Genomic DNA, 27,802 nt, shown 5'->3' with positions numbered 1-27,802 from the left:
GGGTGTGTGCGTGTGTGTATCCATCAGAGCTTATTTTTAACGCAATCTGTTCGATCTTTAAGGAAGAGAAGAAGAAGAAGAGGGAGAGATTTGAACGCAGAGAGCAGAGAGCAGAGAGCAGAGAGCAGAGATGTCGTGGCAAACATATGTGGATGAGCACTTGATGTGCGATATTGAAGGCAACCACCTCGCCGCCGCCGCCATCATCGGCCAAGACGGCAGCGTTTGGGCCCAAAGCGCCACTTTCCCTCAGGTGAAAGAATTTTTTATCCCATCTTTGATCTGATTCATCGAGCCGTTTGGTTTTCATCTTTGACTTGGAGTCAAGTACTTGTACTAATTGATTATTGTTTTCTATCCTTGATGATTACCGGTGATCCGGGCTTGTTTCGAGCCGATTCGGGTTGTTTTGGTTGGGGCTTTTCAACTTCTGAATGCAACAGAAGCAAAACCTTGTCAAATACGCCTAGGCTAGGAAAATTCATAAAGCTTTGTTGGCGAGAGAGTGACTAATGGAATGGAACAGAAGGAGCAAAGTGGAATTTAATATATATTTTTTCTTTGTTTGAAAGAGTTCTAAATTACTTTCCTGAGTTTTCTCGCGTCTAGGAGAGTAGCGGTACTAGCGGAGGTGGATGGAACGGGAAAATATTGAAGCAAAAAAATAGCTGTTATCCCCTCTTGGTAAAGACATGGAGTTTTGTTAAATTAAGGACAAATTAAAGTTTTATAAAATTAGAATATACAAGGTTAAATTTTCAATAAAAAAGTAAAAAAAATTATCAATATCTATTCCATCCATTATTATTCCCCAATTTAAATGAGACAAAAATAGGGTTGAATTTTTATTCTATTATTTTTTTTTTTCCTAAATGGGGATGAACCCCTTCCCACTCATTTTCATTCCATCTCCCCCAAGCACACTATAAAGAATTTACTTGATTTGGTGAAATTGTCTAAATGTATGGGGGGAGGGTCATAAGTGAGTTTGCAAGCATCTTGGTTTAAAGACTTAGGCTAAACTTGTATTGGATGTGTGTACAAAGGTATTTGAACAATAATGCATTTAGTAAGGATTGGAGGAAAATGCCTGTCTTGATGATGCTAGGTTTTAGGAAGGTTTGCAGAATTGAAGCCAAAATGGAGTTATAGACATGACAATCAAACATGGCACGATCCACCAGCATTGAATGGAGGGGTATCAATGTTGGGTTGGGCATACCTCATGTGGAGGGATTGTCATCCACAAAGAATCAATGCACCACGTAACCCCACTAACTCATTAAGCCTTAATCTCAGTAGACTTGATTAGATATATGGATTCTAGCTTGTCAATTATCTCTATCCATAATCATATCTTGTATAAGGTCATTATATCATATGTCATGCATAAGGGTTTCCTATCAAGTATTCTAATTTGGAGATTGATCTCATCAAGTGCCAGATATGAATGGTTTATGAATTGTTTACAGGACTACTTACTTCCCTAAAGTTCACTTTTGACTTACCAAGAAAGTTTACTGAAGGAACTGACCTACACATCTCTCTCTCTCTCTCTCAAATACAAATGCCAAGAAAGGGATTTCTTGGATAAGTGAAAAATTGCTAAAAAATTCCTTTCATTTTATTTTAAGGCCTTTATCCTACAACTAGTCTCAGTCCTCCAGCCTATCGAAACTCATGTTTTTATTAACCAACAACTTGTTGGCACTAAAAAAAGAAAACAAGGTTACTCAATCCACTAGTGCAACTGAAGGAATTACATCTTCTGAACAAGAACAAGAAAGAGCTCATAACCGCTTCTTGTGAACAGCTCTCCTCAACGGAAGGCGCATGGTTTTCTCTTCTCTTTTGCTAAAAATTTCTTTTATCCACTCTCTTTATAGGTGCATTTATTGGCGTTCTTATATGTCCAAACAATTATAAATGTGTTTTGCACATCTTATCTTCAAAAGGCACCACTCCAACTTTATTATGAATAACGTGATTTCAAATTTTGTTTTTTTCTTGAATGGATCCACCAACATGCCATGTAATTATTCTTCAAAAATTTAGAGACGAATAATGATTTAAAGTAATGCACAATGATCTACATCAGCTTGTGAAAAAATTCAAAGAAAAAAGAAAAGAAAAGATAGTGATGTTATAGTGACCTGTCTTTAGTCATATTACATAAAATAATCACTGTTCACAATTTTATTACTGTCCCTTCACTGATAAATTTGGAGAAATTGCATGTTGTGTATTACTTTTCATCAGTACTTATGATTATGCAATGGGTCCCAATCAAGTGTGAAAGTAGAGGTGCCTAGTACCTTGGTGTCTTATTTGATTTTAGCAATTAAATTTTCCTTAGTTTTTGCTCATTCATGCACTTTATTTGCAAAATTGTATATTGGAATTGAGATTTCGGGGGGTTCTACCATTTGTACGCATATGCATAGTGCATACCCATATACAATCGTGTATTGGAATTGGGATTTCCGGAGGTTCTATCATTTGTACGTATATCATACCCATATATAGAGATTAGTTACGTAATGAAAATGGATACGAGCTTATTTTGGGAATTTGAAGGGCGTAAATTGAGGAGGCTGATGATGCTTGTTTTTCATGTTATGCTGTATGTTTGTTTTGTTTATATGACCTATCATGGCATGAAGAATCTGTTAGGTTACCTCCTATTGGGTAATAGCTTTCTATTTTTATGGTCAAAGGAATTAATAGGAGAGGAGAAATTGGTCAACTTAAAATGGCACAGGCATGCGGACACGCTGACACACTTGAGTGCAAAGTCTTTTCATTTAGGTTTGCAAATGCATTGCCTTCCTCTTGACACTGCCAAAGAAATGTATGATCTTACTGCATCTTCCTCACTGTTATTGTAATGACTGCCCCATATGTTGGTTGTAGAAAGAAGAGAGGAGGGGGCAATGAGAGTGAGATGATGGGTCTTTACGGATTCGTTTCTTACCTACATGTCTTGATTATTTGATTGCTTTTGCAGTTTAAGCCTGAAGAAATAACTGCTATTATGAATGACTTTTCTGAACCCGGGTCACTTGCACCAACCGGCTTATACCTTGGTGGGACAAAGTATATGGTGATCCAAGGTGAGCCAGGCGCTGTTATAAGAGGAAAAAAGGTATGGCTCCATTGAATTGAACATATTATTGGACATCTTTCTCAATCTCTTCTTAATCCATGTTTGATTACTCCTCTTTAGAGTTTTATAGTATGACTGGTTAGTTCATCTTTCCATAATTTTCACAATTCTGAACATATCCTTTATTCTTATGGTGGGCACTGCAGTTCCCTTTCTTCACTCGTTAGGCATCCTCTTTGAACCAAGGATCACATTAAATAATTTTGTTAATTATAAAATGATTTATTTTCTCATGTACTTTTATGCTGCTATCACAATATTATCTAGTTTAACCACTTTTACCATTTTTCCATAGCTTGCTTTATTTTGTTCAGGCAGATAGGTCTTTAGAATATATAATTGTTATTTGTTTGAAATTACTAAGATGTCCTGGCGTAATATTTGCCACATTCATTGAATAGTTTCAAAAATATTCTTTTCATCTCTCTTTGATTGTCCCCCCATTTACCAACACCTTTTGATTTTTGTCTTTTATTTACTTGGCTCAAATCCCTTATTTTTCTGTTTCTTACTTTAGCTAGTTTTTTTTATATATATATATATATATATAATTTCCTATCTTTTGTCTCAAATTGGTGGTATAAATTTTTGTAAGCTTTTTACTTCATCGGCTATCCTTATAATCCATGCAATATAATGATTCTTTTGTCTCTTAAGAGAGTAGTCTATTTGATTGGTTGATAAGTTATTTTTACACATGATCAAATGTTCATTCTGCTTCTAGAACATACCATCGGCTATGATGACTTTTCCTACATTATTTCTTTCTCCAAAGCCGTAACCTCCACTTACATCTCTATACCCATTTATTTATCCCTACACGCATAATCATTAAACGACCTCCTGTAATGATCTTTTCTCCTGTGAAAAATTGTTGTTCCTAACACATTATCATGGAGGGAATGTTAGGATTCAAAACCCTCAATATAGGGTTCAGTAGGTTCTAAAATGTGTTACCAACAGTTTCCATTCTCAATAGGCTGGCTAAATAGGGTCATCTTCTTGTTTCTGTCCTTTATGTAATTGTGTTTTTTACATGTTCTTGCCCACATGTTTTGGTCTTTAGTGCCATTACCATGTTCAACTCGCAACACGTTTTTGTATTCTGTGATTGAATTATTCTTTTTTAGTTTACCTTTTTTTGAGGGTTGGGGGGGTGGGATGGTATTATTAATTTTTATAAACCACTCTTGAGTATTCATATTTCAGCACATTTGAGCAGATCTCACATAACTGGAAAACCTTTGGAATAAGAAACATGGTTGGCCATACAGCTGCTTATAGTCTCCAACATAGCAGTTGTACGAGTGAAGAAACTCCTGAAGTCAATATTTAACCACCTATTGTAGCAGCTGTAAATATTTCTTGTTCAAAATATTTATGTTTCACAGCTATTGCCTTGAAATACTGGCAGTACAGTTCACTACGATACCGGTATTTATATGTTTTTCAACTTCAACTTATGAACAGAGTTAGTATAGTTGATTTCCCCTCCTTTCAGGGCCCTGGTGGTGCTACTGTCAAGAAGACCAATCAGGCTCTGATAATTGGAATATACGACGAACCAATGACCCCTGGCCAGTGCAACATGATTGTGGAAAGGCTGGGCGATTATCTGATTGACCAGGGTCTGTAGTAGTTGCATTCTTATGTACACCTTTTTCTTTTTGTTTTGGACGTCTTCCCTTTTTTTTTGGTGCTGGGGTTTTAGCTTTTTTCTTTCTTTCTTGGTTCATGTTTACTTGCAAACCTTTCCCCCTGAGTCCCCCACATCTCTTCAGGGGTTTGTATTCGGCCACCTGAAGTTGGAATTGTGGCATTGTGGTGGCATCTATATATTTCACCAGTAATGGAGAATGTGTCTGGATTGCTGCTTGGAAGAATATGGTCTTCTTCCTTTATACAAAGCTATTTGGCATTGTAAACACTTCCGAGAGGTTGCATGTTGATTTTGATTATACTGTTTAATAAGATTTGTGTTTCCCCTAAGATCAACATCTGAGTGATTTAATTATCTTTTCCATGGCTGATTGTGGATCTGAAAGCATTTCTCTTTTCCTCTTTGATGCCAAAAACACATTTTCTGTCTCTTTTACTAACTCATTCTACAGTGCAAGAAGAATATTGTTTTCTGTGATTAATCAACTGCAGCTTAGCATAACAACTTGAAGAAATTATCCCAATCCCTTGATCAGTTAGGTGCCGAAATGATTTTGCCTGCAAAACTAGGATATATGATCCATCGATCTTGGTGTAGGTTATGAGTTTGAGATCTGAAATTTGCAATTTCTATTGAAGCTCAAGCCAAAAGAATTAATGGAAAGTACAAATGAAACGAGAAGAAAAAGAAACTACTTTTTCTGGAAGGGGTCATATTCTTTTCAAAAACATAAAAATTGATACCTGAATACTGGAAGTTTTGTCAAATGGCTCGATAACAACAGTGCAATGACCACTAACCTGCAAAATAACTTCACTAAGGAACACAATTTTGTTTGGCAAAACAGAACAAAGAAGAGCAATTTTTGAAAGACGGGCCTCCAAATTTGGATTCTTTTTGTTTCAAATCATAACATTCCCTTGAAGAGGAGGATATCTTCCAAATACTCCCCTTTAAAATTGTCTGCTTAAATAAACTTCTAGAGCAATTTCACTTTCATTGTCAAAACTCAAAGCAGACGAAAATAAGACAGCACACTTAATAATACAGGAGCCGAATGTTTACATTAGCAAAGATAAATTTTGCGCAGCCTCATATCTACACCTCAGTACTGCAGCAAAATTGGAGCAAGAGATGTATGCATGTGCCAAATAGTTAAACCAACACAAGTAACTTATAAATAGTACCGGCAGTAACTGCAACATGCAGTTGTTTACAAACATGAAGGGGTAAGACATGTATGGAGTTGTGGTGGCAGTATATCAGAGCCAGACTCAGCCTGATCTTGTCATATCCTCCTCACACAGCCTTGACAGCAGTAATGGAATACTTGGAAAAAGTTCAGTCTGATTTCACATATTGCGCCAATTTCTCGTATTGTGCATTCCTTCTTGCACATTCCAAGATGGTTTTGTCCACAGTAATGAAATATGCAGCAATAGTTGCTGTCCGTCAACAGAGAAAAGCAATAATCAATTTTTTTAAAAATTTGGGAGCAAATACATGAGTAAACATCAGATATATGCAAACGAATAAATTTCTGTGTGTTGAAGGTAGTTAACAGGAGCATCTGATAAAGATATGCTTGCAGGATCACAATACTAATCAATATGTCAGATGAGTTGTTTTTTTTTATTTAAACCTATTTACAAAAATTTTACAAACTAAAACCTTAATCAAACTTATTCTCAAAATAAAACTCTCATGTCGCATCAAAGCCACCTCATCATCCACCACACCTGAAAATATCAAGGAAATTCTGTAAACCGCCAACGTGGTCTTCGGATTTTGGGCAGAAACAGCAATTGTGATTGCAGCCAAGAGCAAAAACCAAAATTGTGGTTTTTGCCATTGAACAAAAATCACAATTGTGGTTTTAGGCAAAAATATAAACCAAAATTGTGCCTTTTGCCGTTGAGCAAAAGCCATGCTTGTGGTTTAGCAGTTTTGTTCAGCAGAAATCACCTTTTATATCTTTTCTGATGAATAGAGAGAGCTACTAGTTTGGGGAATAAGTTTGGTTGAAGTTTTATATTGTAATTTTTTTTTATTTAAACAAGCTTAAGTTTTGAAAAAACTCTGTGTTAGAGCCACTCTTTAAATTTGTGAGATAGTCATGTTGAACGCTTGATACTGGGACTAGGATATGGGACAGCCAACATATTTAGTTAGACACCTGCAGAGCAAATATGTTCAAGTAAAAAGTACACAATATATATCTGTATGTATATGGATGAGACTTTCATTCAATGTAGAAGCCTACATTAGTTTTTAAAATATGAAACAGGGTTGTACTTTTTTTTTGATATTCCATTGTCAGGAACCCTCATGTTCTATAAAGGGATTCCTTATTCATTTTTGTATAGCAGTTGTATGCAGTTGTACCTTCAAGCTGCTGCTTGAATTGTACCTTGTGGTTGGCTTGGTGCAAACGTCAAGTTGCAACTGGCCTTAGTATATAACACTAACCCAGCTAATGAGAGGCATCAAGAATTTCCATACAATTTCAGATTTCTCTCTCTCAATTACTCTCCTTTCCGCACCTTCTTTCTCTCTCGCTCCCTCCTGTTCTTCTTACCTCCCTCCATTCTTCCCTCATTTCTCACCCAAATTCTGTTCTGATTCTCATCAATTGTAGAGAATTGGTCCATCAGGTTCAAGACCCAAACAAAGTGGTATCATAGCCAGTGGTCCTTCGGCCATTGGACAATGATTGAGGTGATATTAAGGCAGCTAGGGCAGATCCGAAGCAGCAGGGATCGCGATCAGAGTCACTGTAATTCAGGCGCAACTTAGCAGAGATTCAGTGGAGCCAATTCATAGGCAGCGTCTACAGTTCTAGGCGACCCATAGGGGCAAGCTCCGAAGCAGAATTCATGAGATTTCCAAGCGGCTGGTCTTGGTAGTTGAATTCGATAGAAGTGATATCGTGAGGCTGTTCCTCTGCCGTTAATCGAAACAGTGCTGAGCGATATCTGGCGAGCTAGATTAGAGCCAAGATATTGCCGGAAATTGACTCTCTTGAGTCCTCAGGAGACTGCAACAGAGCAGTTCCTTGGCCTTCGACTCCTTCTGCTCCAGTTAATCGAGGTCTGAATATAAAGCGAAGCAGATCCAGATCTCAGCGGATTCCGTTTGAGGCGGAATTAGGTTGGCTGAACTTGAAGCCGCTATAGAGGCGGACTAAGTTTACCAGACCGAAGTCAGGTTGCCAAGGAGACCCTTAGAAGCTGTTAATCAAGAAGCTGTTACAGAGGAGAATTTGCAAGGATTTGAACTGAGAAGATGGATACAGGAATTGCGAATACTTTGGACAGAATTGACAGCAAATTGAAAGGCTATCAAGTAAGTTTGATGAATTTTTTATGATGTTTTCTAAGAAGAATCAGGTCAGTATACCAGTGGATCTTTATTCAAGATCCATTGCAGAACCGATTCCAGCTCCTGCTGGAATCTTACCTAAGACCTCTGCTCTGCAAGAAGTTGAAGAATTACTTGCTCTAGATCAGGAAATTCAGGATGAAAAGAAAGGAATTACAATTGTTGGAGACGCCAATTTTTACATCTTCGAAAGAGAAATTTGCTGAAAATGCGCCTATGGTAGATGACGGTAAACAGGAAGAAAAATATGCTTTAAAGGCGCTAGAGTCTGTAAATGTTGAAGGTGAACCTCTGGGAATAGGTACTTCTCCAATACCTGAACACAACGCAAAACTAGTATTTTAGAATCCACCAGATAGAGTCAGAGAGGAGGAAAAAGAAGTTAAAAGATTTGCTGTTGGGAACAAGACTTTTGCTGCTTTGATTGTTCGTATTCCTGTCGGTCAGCTGCAGCATCAAATCAGGTTTTGGACTACAGAGAAGTTAGAATTTCTTTCTATTACTGGTGATGATAGGGTTGGAGGTATGACAAGTCAATTGGAACTACCTTCAAATCCAGTAAGGAATAAGTGGATGGCTGAATTTCATGTTGCAACAAGGCATAGCACTGTAGCTTTTGGACAATTTTTGTTTGAATACTTGAAGCACGTCTACATTTCTCAATTGTGGCATCTGCAAGATATTATAGATATCATGGTAACTGACGATGCAGTAGATTTGGTGCAAGTGGATAAACTAAGTGTGACTCCTGAGCCCGTTGACAACAAGAGAAGGAACTTATGAGTGAAGAGGAATCAGCCTAGAAGGAGAAAGAAAGAAAGATAAATCTAATAGAGAAGGCAGTGATTGGATGAGGAATAGTGGATGAGGAATAGTGGCTAGTCATTAGGAAGCTGGAAAAGAAGAAACAAAAATGACTGATATTGGGAAGCTGGAAGTCTACTAATAAAGGAAGTCATTGTATTTCTTGAGGGCAAGAAATTTTAAGGGGGGTTTTTTCCAGGAACCCTCATGTTCTACAAAGGGATTCCTTATTCATTTTTGTATAGTAGTTGCATGCAGTTGTACCTTCAAGCTGCTGCTTGAATTGCACCTTGTAGTTGGCTTGGTGCCAATGTCAAGTTGCAACTGCCCTTAGTATATAAACACTAACCCAGCCAATGAGAGGTATCAAGAATTTCCATACAATTTCAGATCTCTCTCTCTCTCTCAATTCCTCTCCCTCCCGAACCTTCTTTCTCTCTCGCTCCCTCCTGTTATTCTCACCTCCCTCCATTCTTCTCTCATTTCTCACCCAAATTCAATTATGATTCTCATCAATTGAAGAGGATTGGTCCATCAGGTTCAAGACCCTGACATCCATAATCACTAAGTGATTTGAAGATTGAGAGCCCCTTCCATGGAGCCTTTTCTGCTTGGATGAAATCCCATGGTTCCATTCTTTTTTATCAGTAATTCATAAAAGAGGAATCAAATTATAATGCATTGGTGGTTTGTCTACAAGTTGAGTGCCAAATCAGTGAATTATTTACTTCTCTATTGCCAAGTGGCTCAAAGGTGTGCATGGATAATCTCTCCTCCTTTTCCTAACACAAAGGAATGGACTTATGAAAGTTTGAGGCACCATTCAGTTCCTTATATGAAGGGAGCTGTCTTCATTTTCTTGTTTTTATGATAAAAGATTGGTATTATTTTTGTTCATTTTCTTGATGCCAGCCTATGATTAGAGATATATAGATCTTTTGCTTTTGAGTCTCTTTTGAAGGGAGTTTACCCTGCTTTGTTGGTTCTCTTTTACCATTATTCTCTCTATAAGAAAAATATGAATTAAATATGTCTGGCATATGGTGCTTCTCAGCATAGAATTAGATGCATCCAACACTTGGAGGCATACCAGAGTTGCAACATACATAGATTGAAACCTGATAAATATGACCATCCACCCAAATAAAAAATACTACTATAAAACAAACGAAAGTGCCCCCCCCCCCCCCCCCACACACACACACACACACATTTTACTGTTATTTCCAGTTTTCTGTCATCACTTTCACATTTTGAAAAAAAGGATTCAAAAAATGAACACACAATTTTTGTGTTTTTCATACTCATGTGTTTGTGGAACCAGTAATACACAACAAACAAGATTAAAATATCTCCCAAAAACTTACTCTTCGGTGCATAATTGCATGAGAAAAGGATAAACAAAAAACATTCTAAGTTAAAAAAAAAAATAACAATGCTAAGTAAGAGAAATGTAATCTCCTAACATACCAGCTGATATGATGAGAGCTTGACCTGTGTAGTTAAGGTTTGCCTTTGCCCAAGGAACCACACGAACAGCAACCAACTGTCCATATGCAAGTCAAATAGCAGGTCAGAAAGAATATATTACCTCCCCCATTTACCATTAAGTCATCATATCTATCAGGAAAGGGGCTGGAAAACACAAAATAAGTCCAACAGAGCCGGGGATCAAGGCTTCTTGGGGCTTCTAAGTTCTAACATATAAACATGGAACTTGAGAAAGGAAAGCTGAGGCAAAATAATGCATATATCAAAATATATGCATAAACAGTCCATATGCGTTTAATTATGGAATGAAAGAAACATCTTTGGGACATGTATGCAAATGCAAGCAACTAGTCTCCATCCCAAATATTCTGTACAGGTAGTTCCTATCGAGTCCCCTTTTCACGAGTATGAACCCTATCCAAATTGGTAATCTCCACTACTTGCGGCTTCAATTTGTACTAATCTCGTTACTGAAGAGGTATTTCTAAAAATTGGCATTGTGCCAAACCAAAAAAATAAAAAAATAAATAAAGTTGTTGTCAATATATTCAGCGATTATCCATTCAATGAGTGAGGAGGAGGAAAGTGGTAGTAACAGAGATCACATACAGTAGGGACCGCAGTGGCCACGCACGTGATAGAAGCTGCCTTCGCTCCAGCACGAACTCCCTCTGCCAATTTCACAAACAGCGGGCAATTTCAAAACTATAATCCTCCTAGATGAATCAAGGCATGCTTTTAGAAAATTTTAGGTTTTCTGGTGGAGAAGAACAAGCGGAAAAACGTGAGAAGCAAACCTTCAGTGCATTTGCGAGCGTTCAGAACCCTCTGTTGTTCTTCGTGTGGAGAGGCGATCAACAGAGAACTCCTTCGGTTCGCCAACAGATCCCTCATCGTCGATGGAATTCCCATTGCGATCTCTGATTTCCGACGCTTTGTTTGTCCAAAAACTTGAGGAATTAATAGAAAAAGAATATAAATTAAAAAATGAGAGACCTGTTTAGCATTAGCATTGCAGGGAATGATTATTTATATTGGTTCGTGGGGTGTTTAAAAAATAAAATAAAAACAATTATGAGAGTATTTAAATATTAAAAAGTAAGTATAAGTCAGTTAAATACATTTTTTTCTATAAGTGCAATAAAATAGATTAATTGTATCTTAATTATTTTCCTCTAATATTATCTTATTATTATTTAACATCTTCAGTTAGTAATATTTTTAAAGATAAATTATACTACTTCTCAGATATAATTAAAACGTACCCATTTCACTCTCTCATGGAACTCACCAGAGGGGGATTCAATAATAATTTGTTTTAATTGGGTTTTATCTTTTGTTTATTTATTTACTTTTTTATAATTTAAGAAGAGAGTAGAAAGTGGGGAGAACATTTTAAAAAAAAAATAATAAAAAGGTTAATTCCAAAGATCTGTAATATTTTTAAAAACATAAAAATAGTCAATATAATTTAATTGAATCTAAAAAATTATATGTAAATTTACCCAATTTTAACTTAAATAATAATAATAATAATAATAATAATAATAATAATAATAATAATAATAATAATAAACTCTTTTATAATGACAAAATGTAAAATACCCAGATAAAATTGCGGATTCATGGAGGAAATGACAATTAAAATCGCGAACTTAATAGTCACAAATTATATTATTTAAAAAAAAATGTTGACTTCACAGATAAAATCAGAATAATATTATATATATATATATATATATATAAAATCTCGAAGATAATTGCAGAGAGAAACTTTGCTTTCTCCATGGCCATTTGCTGCGTGAGAAGCTTTGCTTTGTCTACTGCTAATAAATTTGGTATTGCATTGAATGTGGTGGGTGATAGGTGGGAGTTGGTGGTCTTGTCTCCTTGTCTCCGCTGCTGCTGCTTCACTCACATCACATGTCCGAAGATTCTCTGATTCAGAATGCGTAACGATAGATGGCATCGGCTGCTCCATCTTCGTCGTTGCTGGCACCGATCACGTTCGCCACCGCTTTGGCCTTGTCCGATCCGTTGCTCAGAGCCACGCCCAGAGATGCCAACTCCAGCATTTCCACGTCATTTTCACCGTCGCCGATGGCCATTATCTGTGACAAATAAAGCGATATAGTTTCCATAAAAAAGAAGATGAGCTGAAAAGAAGGGCAAGGATTGCTGGAAGTTGAATAGAATTGAATTGAAAGCAAACACAGACAGGTAGGTTTTGAAAAGAAATACAGGCTCAGCGTCTAATCTGTTCATTCCTAAAAAACTAACCATTATTCAGCTCAAAATTCACTAATTTGGCCTGGTAATCCATAAGATGAGCAAAAACTAAAACATCAAAGACAGGCACAGTTTGAAACTTGAATTTACGTGATCTTCATTCGACATCTTTCCATCAGTTGGCTGCCAAAAAACGTGTCAAGATTGGACCCCCACACAACATACCAAACCTAACCTTAGATCTATTAGGTACAACCTAGGCCAGTACAGTGGGTGCAGCATCCTCTTCCATAAAAAGCAACAGGTGCAATAATTCAGTTTCTCTTATGCTTTTCAAGAACACCAAATTTGACGAGAGAGAGAGAGAGGTTTCAGCATTAAGTTAGATTCCATAGATAATCCTGTACAAAAAGTATAACAAATCACGTGTAGCAAATACTTGAGTCAAGATTACAGTTTCTGAGACGAACACATTTTACTTGCAACAACCAAATGGGCACACAGTGAGGAAAAAGTTTGTTGGCACCTACCTCGTTCGCAGTTACACCCAAATGATCAAGTAGCATTCTTACTCCAATCCCTTTTGATGTTCCAGAGGGGACAATTTCAAGCATATCAGGCACAGCTTGCACCACAGAAGCATGATCTCCTGTTGCTTCTGACCAGTAAGGCCGAAGAGTAGCAGCCACTCCCTCGGCAGTGTCCAAGAAGACCAGCTTCTGTGTATTTTAAGGATCAGGTGTCAGAAATGAAACCAGGATAGCTATTTAGTAAATTAGTGTCTTCATTCATAATTAACATGACAACAAAGTGGAATAGAAGGTCTAAAATAATGTTTGCCTCCACAAGATAATAGACATACATATTACCCATACCAGGCACTTGCAACCAAAAAATACACACACACACACACACACACACACACATTCAATAGAAAGATAATACTCTTAGAAGGAATTTAGTCATTACCAAGCAGAAGACCATTATTGACAGAGACGACACTAAGTAATTAGTCATTAATTAGAAGCAATATGACCAACAGTACATGTCAATTGCCACATGCTCAAAATGAAATGTGTGCATGTGCACACTCTTGGGTATTTGTTACACTTGTAAACAAGAGAACAACAGCTTAAAATGTTTATCTTACGCATGCCAAGTCTTTGGCTCAAAACAAGAAAACTGACACTTTCAACAGCTTACCTGTATGTCAAAACCAGCTAAGAGGTACTCAATTGAAGGCATGATCTCCGCCTGACAAAAAGCTTTGCGTGAACAATGTATAAAAACAACCACTTAGGTGCTCTCTGAAAAAAATTACAAGCTGTAAACAAAATAAAGTAAAAAGTGAATTAGGTACCTTTGGCTCGTGATATATGGTATGAAGTGACTCCACGAGAGGGTGTTCAAATAGTGTTAAGCAATGATCCCCGCTGAACGCAATAAGTGGGACTTTATGCTCCAAGGAGTAGAGAAATGCCTGCAATACAGATGAATAGGATCTTTAGACTTGTCCACGTGCTTGGTTAAGGAACATAGCGTTTCTTCTCTGAATTTTCTTCCTATGTTTTCCTGAATAAGGTACAGGGCTCTTCATAAATTATGTGTTTATATTAAAACTTATTACAGCTTTTGAAAAATTAATCAGTTACAAACATAGATAACCTGCTTAACAAAATGGCCAATAACAAAAGGGAAAAATCTATTTGGAAAATAAAAGTTTGCATAAGTTATATAAGAAACTAATCACTATCTATTGGCAACTAACGGACAAATCCTTTTCCTAAAATTCAAATATAAAATCTTAGCAACAGATACTGTTGAAGAAGCTATAAGCCTGGAAATCTAGAGAATTCATATATATAATACAAAAGGTGTTACCTCCCTGCAGACACTAGGATCTAGATTCCTTCTCAGGATTTCACGGCCATGTCTACCATAAACAAGCAATCCCTGGAAACAATTAATATAAACGACAATAAGACAGCATGTGGTACATATAATCAACAGCTTGAGCCTGATCAAAACAAGATAGAAAGTGCTAAAAAATATGGGGGCAGGAAATGTACAAGATCAAGGGGAATCGTTGTTTCTTTGAAATTTCCATGAAAGGACATTTTAGTTGTTAGATTCTTGAGATGTCAGGTTTCTATTATGCATGCCATGTATCTAGTACCTGCTAACCACATATTATGCTTCATCAAATACGAGTTGCATTACAAATATGGAATCGATTCAAGCTTCCAGTTGCACAAAAATATTTTCGGATCATTGAGATGCCCTCACATAATCACAGAGATGTAGACCCTGGGTTGAATTCTCTAAACCAAGGAGATTATGTGATGGAAACGCATGTCAATCAATAGGTGGTGGTTCTCCAATCAATTAAAGCCTTTTCACTCCAGGGAAAAGCAACATTTGTTTGGCTGTACTACATACATTTAAGACTTAATTGTTAAATACCAGCATTTTGTAATTGTCTCATCTACTGCAGGTGCCATTTTAAATTAAGCGGACTAAACTAGCTACCACAACCAGGTCCAGTCAATCCTGTTTTAAAAAGCTAACAGTCCCTGACTAAAGAAAAGATCATTTATTGTCGAGGGTTTAATTCTGGAATGGTGTAAATATATCCTTCAGGGGAAGGGAGTGTTTAACTGCGAAGCTGCAAGACCACCTTGTTTTCTTAAATTTTTCCAAGCTAGAGAAAAGGAAGCAGAATACATTTTTATTTCTTTCTCAGTTTGATAATTCTCTTCAGTTTGCCTGCCCACATCAGAACCACCTATATAAACTTTACAACAAACATCCCAAGGAGAACCTAAACCTTCGCTGTTACCAACCTGCTCATACCAACAGAAGTGTTTATGCGTACCTAACCTCAACAGCTTATCAGAATGCTAGATTATGAATTGCACATATGGTTCCAGACCAACATAGAACATGCATTATTTATCCATGCCCAATATTCCAAAATATGGTCAGAATAAAGGAGAAGCACAAAACCTGTAAGAAGACTCCGGGGGAAAATTCTGAAACAATGCCATCCTTTCCAGCTAAATCTACCATCTGAAGGATACTTATAACAGCTGGACGAGCCTGATCCCAAAATTGAATAATCATAAAGAAAATAAATATAGACCAAGAAGCAAAATCCAACAGAAGAAAAAATCATCATAACCAGCTAAAAAGAAGAGTAAATATGTCCTTACCTTACCAGTGGCTATCACAACTTTGACACCCCTTGACAAGGCCTCTCTCAAAGCTTTTGCAGTTGTTAAAGTAATTTGGCTTTTGCTGTTCAGTAGTGTGCCTTGTATTTGAATAAGAAATTACCATAAACAAATGAAATTTAAAAATAAACAAATACCAACTAAAGACATTGGAATGTAACTTACCATCCATATCACAGAAAATATAGCTAAACTTTGGTTTGTAAAATCGCAAACTTCCTGTTTTCTTCCTGTCTTTTAACAATTCATTTGTAAGATTCTCTACCTGAATCGTGCATATAAGCAAATATAGCTTCAAATGGGGCAAATTATATTATTTCCAACACAAAGATCTAAAGAAGGTTGCAACCTTAGAAATGATACAAAGAAATTACCATCTGGTTTGTCCATAAGAAGACCTTCATTGGTTTCAGCATCATAAGCACTCTGAATTAATCCTTTCCCCTTCCAGCCAAGGCTCTTTAAAAGAAATTCCTCCTCCTTCTCCATTTCTGTTTCAGCCTCATCACTGATCTCATGATCAAATCCCAGGAGATGTAACAAACCATGTACCTGCAACAATTACAGTTGTTCATCTAGACTATCTTTAGAGATAAAAACTTAGAAAAGAATAGTAAAACTTCTGCGGTGCTGAACTTCTTTTTGTTTCATTCTACATTAAATTGTGCAATCAATCTTCTAGATGAACGACCAAAGCAAATTTTCCCACTTGATCAAGGACATATTGATTCACCATACAGCACTTCAGCTCAAACATATGCAATAAAGATTCCAGTTTGTATGTACTAAAGATTATACAGCACCCCAGAACAAAGATTACAGAAAACTTCCATTACTGTTGGGTTTGTTCATTCCATATGATTAAATTATCTCAAACTTCCTTCTTGCCACCTTAATATCTTCTCAGTTGGGAGATCAGCAAGAGGTAAAGAGTACTAAATTTCAAACCACCAAATGACTGAATGGAATTGAAGCAAAGAGACAGTACCAACTATGTCAAGACAACTAGATCTATACAAGAAAAAGATAGCATTGGAATTTCATCATGGATATATCAAGCCAGATATTGTTGAACCAACCAAGAGAATGCGTATCTCATCAAGGAGAGTGTGCCCTCTTTCCTCTGCTTGTCTTGCAGCTGTCTCAACAGAAATAACAATGTCACCTAACATGAGCTGCAAAAAAAAAGGGGGAAAAGAAGAAAAATTAGCCAGAAAAAGGAAATAACAGAGGTAATGGCATTAGATCTGGAATCGTAAAGGTATTGGATTCTCTTACAATTGGAAGCTTAAGTTCTGGGATATGTTGAGACATGGAAAGAACATCTGTAGCATGGTCCTCATCCCTCCACTCCTTATTCAGTTTGCAAATGAAATCATCATTGCAAAGAAGTACTGATAACTCAACAGCTTCAAAACAACCAACGTCATTTACAGCAGGATCTCTTGTTTTGTACACTGAATCTTTTATACCATCAAATGCTAACTTCATTGCCATTGGAACATTTAGACGGAGCATTTCAGCAATATTCTGCAAAATGCGTGAAATAATAAGTACAAAAATAAAATTCTTGAATACCCAATGAAGAGTGGACTATTACAGCTAAGAGTAAACTGTTCTAACAATGAGCATACCAAACTAAAAGCTTAAAGTAAATGCCTTGGTTATCCAACTCAGTTACAACCACTACCATTAGGTGGATATAATTATAAGAAGCAGAACAGAAAAATGAAGGCAAGTTATGAAAATGATTTTCAATGATTCCAGAAAATATTTTTTAACTACCTTTTAATTTGATTTGCCCAGAAGGGCATTATCTGCTTTCCCAGACCACAAAATCTACCCAAAAAACAAAACCAAAAGAAAACACTGTTTCTGAACTTGTTTGACTCCCTAATTGAGGAATTTTATGCAGAAACGGATGATTGCTGTGTTAATGACAGTTCCTTGTCTTATTGAAGGTACAGTCTGCGGATATTGGGACTGATGGCCAACATTGACACGGCATCACCTGAGCTATTTCTTTCAAGAGAAATAGGATTAACATTCTTTTTTCCCCTTCCTCTTTCAGTGTTTCACTTTGATCGGCTAAGTTGAGTCAAGGAGAAATAGTAATCTCTCCAAATATCCTGCTTGATTTCTTAGTTGCTGAATAACACTCTCTTTGCTGATACTGACTTGCAAATTCAAATTAGCACAAGATAAAGAACAAAGGAAACAGAAGCTTTTAAACTTGTTTGCAGACTCCAAACCTTAATTAGCAACAATATATTTGCTTAAAATCATCCACCATTATCCCTTATCCTACATATCATTTCGCACATTTTCTTGTGCCTAACAAATGTGCATTTTAATTTATTCCCTCAAAAACTGTCATTTTAGATAACATGAGCTACAGAACTCGAACTCAAACCCTCTTCTTCTTTTTTTTTTTTTGGGGGGGGGGGGGGGGTGTTGGAATTGCCTTTATGCGGGACATGGTCCCCTAAATTCTGTTTCCTATATTCCCCAAATTCAGATTTTTCTAGCAATCCATTCAGAATGGTATTAACAGGCGACAGGCAAAAATCTTAAATGTTCGCGTGATCATAAGTCATAACACCAACCAGAACAGGCAAGTACACAAACTTGGCGGCTTTCTGAACGAATTTGTTTCCCATTCTTTTGTTTCCGAATTTACAAGAAGAAAATACACTGCCTAATAGCCGCCTTGCAACAGAGAAAATACACCGCAGCCGCAAAAAAATTGCATACAGAGACAGAGAGAAGGAGATACCAGAATCTCAGGATCGTCGGGCAACTGCTCCTCAATGCAAATCTTGACATTGAGTTCCAACTCCTTCTCCTTGCTCTTCGCCGGCCGCCGCCGCCGCCGCTGCACCTTCCTATATGCTCTCTGCGACGCGAAAACCTTCGGGTACTCTCCCGAAACTACCTCATTTCTGCAACGAAAAGTACGGAACCTCCAACCGAATACCGAAGAGTACGAGCGGGAGAACGAGACCTGGGAACGAACTGAAACGGGACAGGGAGTCGAATACGAACGAGATCCGTAGGCGTCGAGGAGGGAGGAGGTACAGACGGCGCGTGAAAGGACACGCGCCGCCATGGCGTCGGCGGGGAGGGTGGCGCGGAGGAGAGGCGAGAGGCGAGGGAGCATTCAGATTGTAGGGAGAGGAAAACGGCGTGGGGTTCGGTTTTGTTATCTGATCGGTAGGTGAAGGTATTTTGGTGACTGTCGAGATGCGAAAGCGACGGCGCCAGGGAAAGAGCGCAATCTTCACTGTGAATCGCTCTCCAAGTAATTATAATTTTTAAAACAATTAACAATTACCATTTACAAAGTGTTAGGAGAACAATCGATGGAATGAAACGGTTTGGAGACTTCGTTTTCGCGTTTTCGATATATATTTCTTTCATTTTGAAAATGGTTAAGAATATTTTTTGAACCATTTTAATAAATTTAAAAATATTTCATGAGGCATTTTATAATAAAATAAACTTTTAAAAACACTTTTATGATGTTGAATGTCAAATTTCATCTCTAATCAAATAATATATTAGATTATTACTCTCACTCAATCATCCTTATTTCAGTTGATCAATTTTCATGCCTGTTATAATCCTAAATCTAATTTATTTGAAGTCTAAATCAAAGTTCGATTGAATCAGTGAATTTTTCATATCGTCTCCAATCATCCATTTTTTGTTGACATCGTTCCCTTGCAAGCTAGTTGCTTAGTGTTTGATGTCGTCATCAATTGAGTTGTTCAGTATTCGGTGTGATTGTCTGCTCGGTGCTCGCTTCCCTTTCACCATTGATTGTTCAATCTTCGTGTTGTTGTAGATTCAGTTGTTGGTCAATGCTTTGCTCGTCTGCTAGGTTGTTCAATGTGATTACTTACTTTTTACTTGTCTGTTAATTACTCGATACGTGTTTAGTGTCACCGTCAATTCACACTTTCACAACTTCAATTACTCGATTGTTCATGTTTATGCTAGGTGATGTTCTCATTTTCATTTAAAAAACTGCATTACTTAAATCTGATTCATCCATGGTATGAGACCCCTGAGGTCAAATGACAAAGCAAGAAGACTCCCGTGAGAATCAAACTTTTCATCTCCCAAACAAAGACAGCTCTTTAACGCCACTAGTTATGGCCCAATGGCCCAATGGTGGATCATAAAGAGCCATTCATGTTCATTCAAAGTGAAATTATCCCAATAGGGTAGAATGGACTGTGGCCCATGGGCCCAATGTAGCCCATTAAGCTTCCTGCGAGCATAGCAGTAAGAACTAGACATAGCCCATTGGGCTTGGTCGGCCAAGCCACGTTGTTTATTCAAGCTCAATAATGATGCAACAGCGCTAATGTATTATAGGATCATCCATAAAGGTTTAGGTTAAGCTAGTTAGGGTTAATTAACTCTAATCCATAAAATTCAGCAGCTTTTGACCATCTTAATCTATTTAAAACCCCAATCAAATCTTAACCAAAGTTTTGTAAAAGTAGACATTTTACAACTCAAACAATACTCTAATTGAGAATTTAAAAAATATTCATCTAAAAATCAACTCGACTTTAGCTAACTAACGACCCGAAATCCATTATAACCTTCAATGAATGCAAACTATTTTTGTGACTTTTTCAACTATCCTTGAATTAACCGTTAGAACTTTTCTCAAGTTTCAATAAAAGATGGTTTTAAACTCTATTTAACCTACGATTTGATTCTATATTTAACACATCATTTGATTTTTAAAATTTGGTGCAAATAAACATCTGATTTTTAGGGACCTATTTGTTTTTTTTTTTTTTTTCAATTTTTTCTCAAGCATGTAAGTTGACTAAAGCACCCATGGGAGTGGCATTTCTATTTTTTTTAAAATTAATCTACATGATTTTTTTAGTCAAAAACATATTTTTTTCCCAAAGTTTGAAGGAATTAAAAAGGCCATAGAAGTGGTTTGGGATGTTAGGGCGAGTAAAATTTTTGTTTAACCAAAATAACATAATCAAACTCTCCAAAATTGTCGGTTCAATTCGGTTTAAGTTAAGGGTTAGTTCAATTCAGTTTTCAAGTTTGGTAATTTCGGTTATTTCAGTTTGATTTGATTTTTATATTAAAAAAATTAAAATAATCAAACAGATTGAAATATTAAAAATAAAGTCTTTTTTTTATTTTTCAGTTTTTTATTGTTTTGATTGGTTTAGGATTTTTCATATATATTTTTTAATTTGTTTAGGTTACATATTTATTTAATTGATTTGATTCGATTTATATATATATATAATTATTTAAATTTTAATATTTTAATCAATTCAATAACATATTAGTCATTGCTGAAAGTGGAAGCGAATGCCTCAGGCTCATGCTCATGGCGGTTAGGGAACTTTGTTCACACTTACCAAATGGTATTTGGGATATGTTACCAACTCCTATGGATTTCTATAAAATAATTTGAGCCTCCAAAACTTACTTTATTGTTTTAAGTTTTCTTAAAGTTCGTCATTTTGAACTGAAATTTCCTACTCATGTTTTTTTTTTTTTTTTTTCTCACCATGAAAATTTTCAAAAGAACTAAAATTACTTTTCAAACTTTTATGCTACTTTTGCATATTTTTCCAACTCTTCCATCTCCCGAGCACTCTCACATTTGTTCTTACACTAACTTTTCAAGAAAAAAAGTGCAACAATTAGACACGTTTACAGTAAACATTAATTTAATAATATTTTTGGACAGACTTTTCACACACTTTTTCCTTTTTCCAAAATTTTTCTCTAAAAAATTAGAGACTTGAAGCCCTAAGACCCGGATTAACACTTTTTGTAAGCATTCAAGTTTGAATTTTGGTTCATTTACTATTATTTTAAAGCATTTTTTTCTCAATTCCAAGCTCATCCTGACACTCTTAGAATAAGTAGTTGCACATTCCAGAGCTTATGTGGCAAAATGGAATTACCTTTGAAGGTGGTCACCATGGCTATTGGCAGACCACATAAGAATGGTATGTGACATTATCATGATCACTCATTCAGTCTTTTAGACAAAACACTACAAAATTCTATCAACTAGACATTGCATTTCAGGCCAAAAATTCCATTTCAAAATCTATGTACATGAAAATTCATTTTGATTTTTGAATCATCTGGCAACTTGTAGCTCCAAAAATGCTAGGACCCCAACATAGAACTACCCAACTCTTCCATCTTTACATTTATCATCGCTTAGCAACACACACTCAAAATATAAAACATATCATAAACAAACTCTCTTAAGCAGATGATTTGATTATCATTTATATATCCCATGTTAGCCAGTGAAGAAAACAAAATCGCCCTCTAGCATTCAGTTTGGCAAAGCTCTCTTGTGCCAGCAGGCGAGCTGATTAAACTGGTAACATCTCTATATGCATCAAGCAGGACTGCAAGCTAAACTATCATCGTCTTCATCTGAAAACTTCTTGCTAACATTGTAGCTTGAAAGATACTTGGAATTGCTGAGGAGGGGGGCAACATCGTGCTCGCGCCCGTCCTTCTTCCCTTTACAGCTATCGAGAGGGGCACATTGACCAAGAATCTGCAGAACCTCCCTCATGGTAGGTCTAGAAGAAGGTAGTGTGCTTGTGCATATAAGGCCGAGTTTGAACACTGCAGTCATGGCTTCCAGGTAAAATGGTGCCATGATCTCCTCATCCAAGACATCAGAAATGGACTTTCCTTCTTGATATTGATGCCACGCCCATTCTGCGAGGCTCCTTTGCTCATCTCCATCGTTGGGCCCTCTTCCAGTGACTAGTTCCAGAAGCACAACTCCGAAGCCATAGACATCGATCTTATGATTCACCTTTGTGGAATAAGCATACTCTGCGATGGAAGCAACTTAATTCTTAGCTCAATAATCATTTTCATTTTAAGTTTATAAGTAACGACAAAGAATGTGAAAGAATTGACTTCAAGGATAGATGATGAACTGCTATTACCTGGAGCCATGTAGCCTATTGAACCGGCAAGTGTGGACATGGTGTTGGGCTCCCCTGGCTTGGCTAAGATCCTGGCCAGGCCAAAATCAGCTATCCTTGCTTTGAACTCAGAGTCCAAGAGGATGTTACTCGACTTCACATCTCGATGAACGATGGGTGGAGAGCAGTCGTGGTGCATGTAACACAGGCCTGCTGCAGCTCCGATGGCAATCTGCAGCCTTGTAGGCCAATCCAACACGACTTGCCCTGTCAAGCTAGAAAGCGATGAGTTCCTCCTCTTCTTCCCGTGTAGCCACTTATCAAGGCTCTGATTCTCCATGTACTCATAGACAAGCAGCTTCGAGTCCTCACTCGAAATGTAACACAGCAGCTTCACTATATTTGAATGCTTAATGGTACCCAGTATCTCAACCTCTGCAAGAAATTCTTTCTCCAGCTTCTTGTCTAAGTTTCTGTTGTCCCAAATCCTCTTGACAGCGACATGGTCGCCTGAATGATTGACAGTGATTCGGTATATCTTCCCTGACCCTCCACTGCCAATCAAGTTGTTTTCTGTCAAGCTTGCCAGAATTGTTGCCTTCTGGAAATCCAACCTCTTGAATGAGGTGAGTTTCCACCCCGCAAGCTCACGTTTGAGCTTCTTCCTCCGGTAATCTCTGACCATGATGAAGGTCAATAAAACAGTAACCAAGGAGAGAAGCACTGCCAATGCTAGAACTATGGCAAGAACTGATGATGACAAGCCGCTGGACTTCCGGGATTTGGCAGAACACGATTGGAGGTTTGAAATTGGGTTGTTGGCGCAAAGATTCGAATTGTTCAAGAAACTGTTTTCAAAGGCTAAGTTATCGAACTCATCCGGGATTTCTCCAGTGAGTTGGTTAGAAGACAAATTTAAAGTGGTGAGCTTGAGATGGCCTAACTCGGGTGGAATTTGACCTGAAAATTGGTTTTGAGACAAGTTCAAATCGGTAAGGCTGGCCAAAGAAGCGATGGCTGCTGGGATTTGGCCATATATCTTATTCCCAGCAAGATTCAGAGTACTTAAGTATTTCCATGAAACTATTGTTGTTGGCAGTTCGCCAGTAATGGAATTACCATCAAGCATCAGAATGATGAGCTGAGGAAGGCTCGTTAACTCCATCGGGATCTCACCCGATAACTGATTATTGCTCGCTTTGAACACGACCAGGCTCACCCAAGAAGAGACCCCAAGAGGAATCTTACCCGAAAACCTGTTGTCACTGATCTCCAACCGCGACAAGTTCCTTCCTAATACGCCTGGAAGTTCGCCGGAAAAGGAGTTTCCACTTAGCATCAAGCTTGACAAGTTCGATACTTGCCAGAGCCCTAATGGAACCTCCCCTGATAAGTTATTGCCGTACAGCTGAACTGTTACCAAACTGTCACAATTTCCCAGTGATTTAGGCACTTCCCCACTGAGATTGTTGGTGAAAGCAACCACACCGAGTAAGGCCCGTCCAGCGCATAAGTTTCCCGGCAAGTTTCCGGTAAACTGGTTGTCGGAAACCTCAAAAGCTACCAGCTGGGAATGAAGGCCTAACTCTGACGGCAAAGTGCCATTCAACCTGTTCGTGAATACCCTAAAAACCTTCAGTGTTGGAATTAGGCCGATGCTTGCCGGCACTTCACCAGATAATTGATTTGTATTCAAATTGAAGAACTCCAGTTGCTGCAACTTCCCGAGATCCTCCGGAATTGAACCGATCAGATTGTTCATTGACAAGTCGAATTGTGTCAAGTTCAAAGACTCAATCGGAGTTGGAATTTCACCGGAAATTTTGTTCTTGTACACATACACAATTCTCAAATTCTTCAACTGGAACAGGCCTTCTGGAAGTGAACCGCTTAGGTTATTGATAGAGAGATCTAAGTGCTCAAGAGAGGATAAATTTGTGAAACTTTCAGGTATTGGGCCGATCAAATTGGTATCAGCCATCCACAAATACTTCAACTTGTTCAACTTCCCAAACTCCGGCGGTATTCTCGACGGCAAAAATTCGTTAAAAGGCATAGTCAGAATCTCCAAATTGGACAAGTCTCCGATCTCCGCCGGAAAGGTGCCGTTGAAGAGGTTCTGGTAGAGATGCAATTTCTGCAGCTCCGGCAAACGGCCGATCGCCGGCGGAATGTCTCCAGTGAAGTTATTTGCCCCTAGGTCCATGTACCGGAGCGACGACATCTGATCAACATCAGCCGGAATGGGTCCCACGAAGCAGTTCTGCGAGAGGTCTAGGTATTGGAGCTTGGAGCAATGGTACAGAACCTTAGGGAAGCTTCCGGGGATGCAATTGTAGGCCAGGTCGAGAACGGTGAGATTCTCGAGGTCGCAGATAGCCGACGGGATCGTCTCGATTATGTTCTTGTCCCGGATGATTATTCCGGTTACGGCGCCGGCGGTGCAATTGATTCCCTGCCACTGCGAGTCGCATGGCGAAGAGGAACCGTTCCACGACTCCGTCCCGGGGGGGTTCCCCCACTGCTGCTTGATGTTCAACAGAGCAGCCCGGTCGGCCTCCGGAGACTGTGTAATTACGTTGAAGGGCAAGAGGGTTAGGAAGAAGGAGAGGAAAATGTGACGGAATTTTGGGGACATTAAGGGTAAAACCGACATTTTGAAACGTTCCCGTTGGGTTGGTTTCTACCCGTTTCGCCGGGAAATGAAGGCTGACCGTCAAAAATGGTGAGCTACCAAAATGTACTAAGGGGGTGTGTGTCTTATATATTGAACGTTGCAAAAGGACCCCGGAATTAGGAATAATTACGTTCCGCGCCACCTGAAGGTGACGTGAAGGTTCGTTAGTCAACTCAGAACTGTCCGTCTAAGCTTTGACTATAAGAAAGAAAGTCACATGCGGACGATCATATTATAAGAAAGGCCGTCTTAAGGTGCACTGGCGGCTCCTTTGTTTTTATCTTATCCACTTCTAGAAGCCAAAATTGCATTTTCTCGCTCCTTTGTTTCTTTTTTTCCAATTAAGGATAATAATTTTACATCTTAATATATAAGTTTATTACTCCATCTTATTTAGAAACATTCTTATTATTTTATCTTTTATTTATTTTTAATATTCAATTTTATTATTTAAATATCAAATTATTATATTTTTGTGACACGAATAATAACTCTTTATAAAGTTATTCTTTTATATTTATTTTTATGTTATCATTCACGTGAATGTAAGTAATTTTAATTTAAGTATTAAAGAGTTCTTTTGTTGAATATTTCTTAAAATAATTTACTTAAATAGCTGGCCAAAAATTTAATTAGTCCGTCACAAAAAATATATAGCTAAATATTAATAATAATTGTAAAAGAATATGATTATGTTATTTTAATTAAAAAAATGCATAAGAATATGATTTTGCAGTACTCCGTATCAGAGCGCACCATGCTTTTGCCGTGGGGATGAGTAGGCTGTTGGCTGAACAATATTTATACTTGTACGGTAAGGGATAGAGACTTGGGTGGGCCTACCTTTCTAGAAGCCTTTAGCCGATCTCTGTCCGTTGTGATGGTGACGTGGCCTACGGCTTGATCTCAGCCGTTGGTTAATCACTGCGGGATTATGTAACTCATTAGGACGACGATCCCGGATCGTTTGGCTTTTACTCGATATATACGCTTAGCATTTACTAGTTTAATTGTCAGTTGCCCTGCGGAGCCAGACGGACCATTTCAGAGAGCTTTCAGTGAGCAACGCCTCCAGTTTTAGCAAAATTATCGAGACCTCTTATCAGCGGCAGATCTAGAAACGGATCTGGGGGAGAGCAGACCCAGATCCATAGGTTATTTCAACTGTTCTTCCTTTAAATGGGTTAGATCTACAAGGCAGATCTGAGGGGGCTTCCCTTGCTCTTATGGGAATCCTCTGCTGGGATTGAAGCAGATTTTATTTAAAAAATATTATTAAATAAACAATAAAAATAAGATTTTATAATTATGAAGCTTCTTTATAGGAAGCCTTTGAATACTTTTGTTTATAATTGGATACAGAGCGATGTCTATCTGAATCAAACATCCTATAACATTATATATGGTGTCAGCTTATTTTTGAAGAGAAACAAAATGTAATTTACAAGAAAAGGCGGGGAGTAATTGCCATTTGGTTAAAATAAGAGTCGTCTTGCAGTTGGCATCTGAATAACATAGTAATTTTTTATTCAAAATTTTTAATTTCATTTCCACGTACCATCTAATAATTACAAATTATATTGATAAGTAATTTCTTTTAACTTACACTTTACGTAAAAATTTATGTAAAATTAAAATTTATATATCATTAACCATTTTAAAAATAATTTTTAGGGTAAATTGCACTAAATCCCTTTTGATTAAAGTCATTTGCAAGAAAACCCCTTATGTTTTAAAAATATTTGTTGAGGTCCTACTGTATTATTTTTATTTCATTAATATATATTTCTTTATTTCATAAAGGGGCGTTTGTTAAAATGAGAAAGATAAGGTGGTATCAAGATAAGATTGTGATGCTTTCCAGATCAAGATATGGAATGATCAAAATAAGGTCGGGAAGCATTCCAAGATTTCTATCAGACTGTTTGTTAATTTTTTTTAGAATCTATTGATAATTGTATTTTTCTTTCCATATGTTTGTTAATACATATGATAAGTACCAAGATAAGATTTTTTTTTTATCAAAATATCCCTATTATCAAATTTATGATTAAAATAGTATTTTATGATTAATATGAATTGTAAAAAAAATTAAGATTAAAATTAAAAATAATATTTTATTTTTCAAATTCATGTCCAAAAATAAATTTAAAAAAAGTTAAATAAAATATATATAGAGAGAGAAATTTAAATTTT

General features: G+C 37.2%; 4 protein-coding genes across 6 annotated transcripts; 1 reads left to right on the top strand and 3 right to left on the bottom strand.

The window, feature by feature from the left end:
• LOC127786650 (profilin-1) lies at positions 1–5,155 on the top strand. The gene is made up of 3 exons (XM_052314183.1): positions 1–253; positions 3,008–3,145; positions 4,668–5,155. The coding sequence occupies exons 1-3, from the start codon at positions 131–133 to the stop codon at positions 4,800–4,802; spliced, it is 396 nt and encodes a 131-aa protein (XP_052170143.1). The 5' UTR covers positions 1–130; the 3' UTR covers positions 4,803–5,155.
• Positions 5,156–5,843: 688 nt separating this feature from the next.
• LOC127786651 (early nodulin-93-like) lies at positions 5,844–11,522 on the bottom strand. Of its 2 annotated transcripts, none has more exons than XM_052314185.1 (4): positions 11,300–11,522; positions 11,112–11,173; positions 10,506–10,557; positions 5,844–6,271 (listed from the first exon to the last, which is right to left on the bottom strand). In XM_052314185.1, exons 1-4 carry the CDS (start codon positions 11,412–11,414, stop codon positions 6,168–6,170), a joined length of 333 nt encoding a protein of 110 aa, XP_052170145.1. In that variant the 5' UTR covers positions 11,415–11,522; the 3' UTR covers positions 5,844–6,167. The 2 variants fall into 2 exon arrangements, with proteins under 2 accessions (XP_052170145.1, XP_052170144.1); XM_052314184.1 differs by having other exon boundaries at positions 10,482–10,557; positions 11,300–11,516.
• A 621-nt stretch (positions 11,523–12,143) lies between these two features.
• On the bottom strand, positions 12,144–19,221 carry LOC127787411 (endoribonuclease YBEY, chloroplastic). 2 transcript variants are annotated; one of them, XM_052315448.1, is made up of 12 exons: positions 18,741–19,221; positions 17,243–17,494; positions 17,044–17,139; positions 16,314–16,516; positions 16,130–16,194; positions 15,944–16,044; positions 15,738–15,830; positions 14,613–14,684; positions 14,092–14,211; positions 13,935–13,985; positions 13,262–13,450; positions 12,144–12,613 (listed from the first exon to the last, which is right to left on the bottom strand). In XM_052315448.1, the coding sequence occupies exons 1-12, from the start codon at positions 19,122–19,124 to the stop codon at positions 12,446–12,448; spliced, it is 1,794 nt and encodes a 597-aa protein (XP_052171408.1). In that variant the 5' UTR covers positions 19,125–19,221; the 3' UTR covers positions 12,144–12,445. The 2 variants fall into 2 exon arrangements, with proteins under 2 accessions (XP_052171408.1, XP_052171409.1); XM_052315449.1 differs by having other exon boundaries at positions 16,130–16,198; positions 16,339–16,516; positions 18,741–19,219.
• A 2,844-nt stretch (positions 19,222–22,065) lies between these two features.
• LOC127787345 (receptor-like protein kinase HSL1) lies at positions 22,066–25,670 on the bottom strand. Its single transcript, XM_052315339.1, has 2 exons — positions 22,951–25,670; positions 22,066–22,834 (listed from the first exon to the last, which is right to left on the bottom strand). The coding sequence occupies exons 1-2, from the start codon at positions 25,583–25,585 to the stop codon at positions 22,383–22,385; spliced, it is 3,087 nt and encodes a 1,028-aa protein (XP_052171299.1). The 5' UTR covers positions 25,586–25,670; the 3' UTR covers positions 22,066–22,382.
• Between the last annotated feature and the right edge of the window lie 2,132 nt (positions 25,671–27,802).

The sequence above is a fragment of the Diospyros lotus genome, chromosome 12 (genome assembly GCF_014633365.1).
Source record: "Diospyros lotus cultivar Yz01 chromosome 12, ASM1463336v1, whole genome shotgun sequence".
NCBI classification, from domain to species: domain Eukaryota; kingdom Viridiplantae; phylum Streptophyta; class Magnoliopsida; order Ericales; family Ebenaceae; genus Diospyros; species Diospyros lotus.
This window is presented reverse-complemented; position numbering and strand designations above follow the sequence as displayed.

Coding starts and splice junctions, on each gene's coding strand:
- LOC127787411 (XM_052315448.1), bottom strand. CDS start 19,124: ATGCTCCCTCGCCTCTCGCCTCTCCTCCGCGCCACCCTCCCCGCCGAC. Junction 16,517..17,043: donor ATGAGATACGCATTCTCTTG/GTTGGTTCAACA, acceptor TAATTGTTGCAG/GTACATGGTTTGTTACATCT. Junction 14,212..14,612: donor ATCCTAGTGTCTGCAGGGAG/GTAACACCTTTT, acceptor TCTGTATTGCAG/GCATTTCTCTACTCCTTGGA.
- LOC127786651 (XM_052314184.1), bottom strand. CDS start 11,414: ATGGGAATTCCATCGACGATGAGGGATCTGTTGGCGAACCGAAGGAGT. Junction 11,174..11,299: donor CGCTCGCAAATGCACTGAAG/GTTTGCTTCTCA, acceptor TGAAATTGGCAG/AGGGAGTTCGTGCTGGAGCG. Junction 6,272..10,481: donor AGCTCTCATCATATCAGCTG/GTATGTTAGGAG, acceptor GTTGACGGACAG/CAACTATTGCTGCATATTTC.
- LOC127786650 (XM_052314183.1), top strand. CDS start 131: ATGTCGTGGCAAACATATGTGGATGAGCACTTGATGTGCGATATTGAA. Junction 254..3,007: donor AAAGCGCCACTTTCCCTCAG/GTGAAAGAATTT, acceptor TTGCTTTTGCAG/TTTAAGCCTGAAGAAATAAC. Junction 3,146..4,667: donor CTGTTATAAGAGGAAAAAAG/GTATGGCTCCAT, acceptor CCCTCCTTTCAG/GGCCCTGGTGGTGCTACTGT.
- LOC127787345 (XM_052315339.1), bottom strand. CDS start 25,585: ATGTCGGTTTTACCCTTAATGTCCCCAAAATTCCGTCACATTTTCCTC. Junction 22,835..22,950: donor AATAGGCTACATGGCTCCAG/GTAATAGCAGTT, acceptor CTTCCATCGCAG/AGTATGCTTATTCCACAAAG.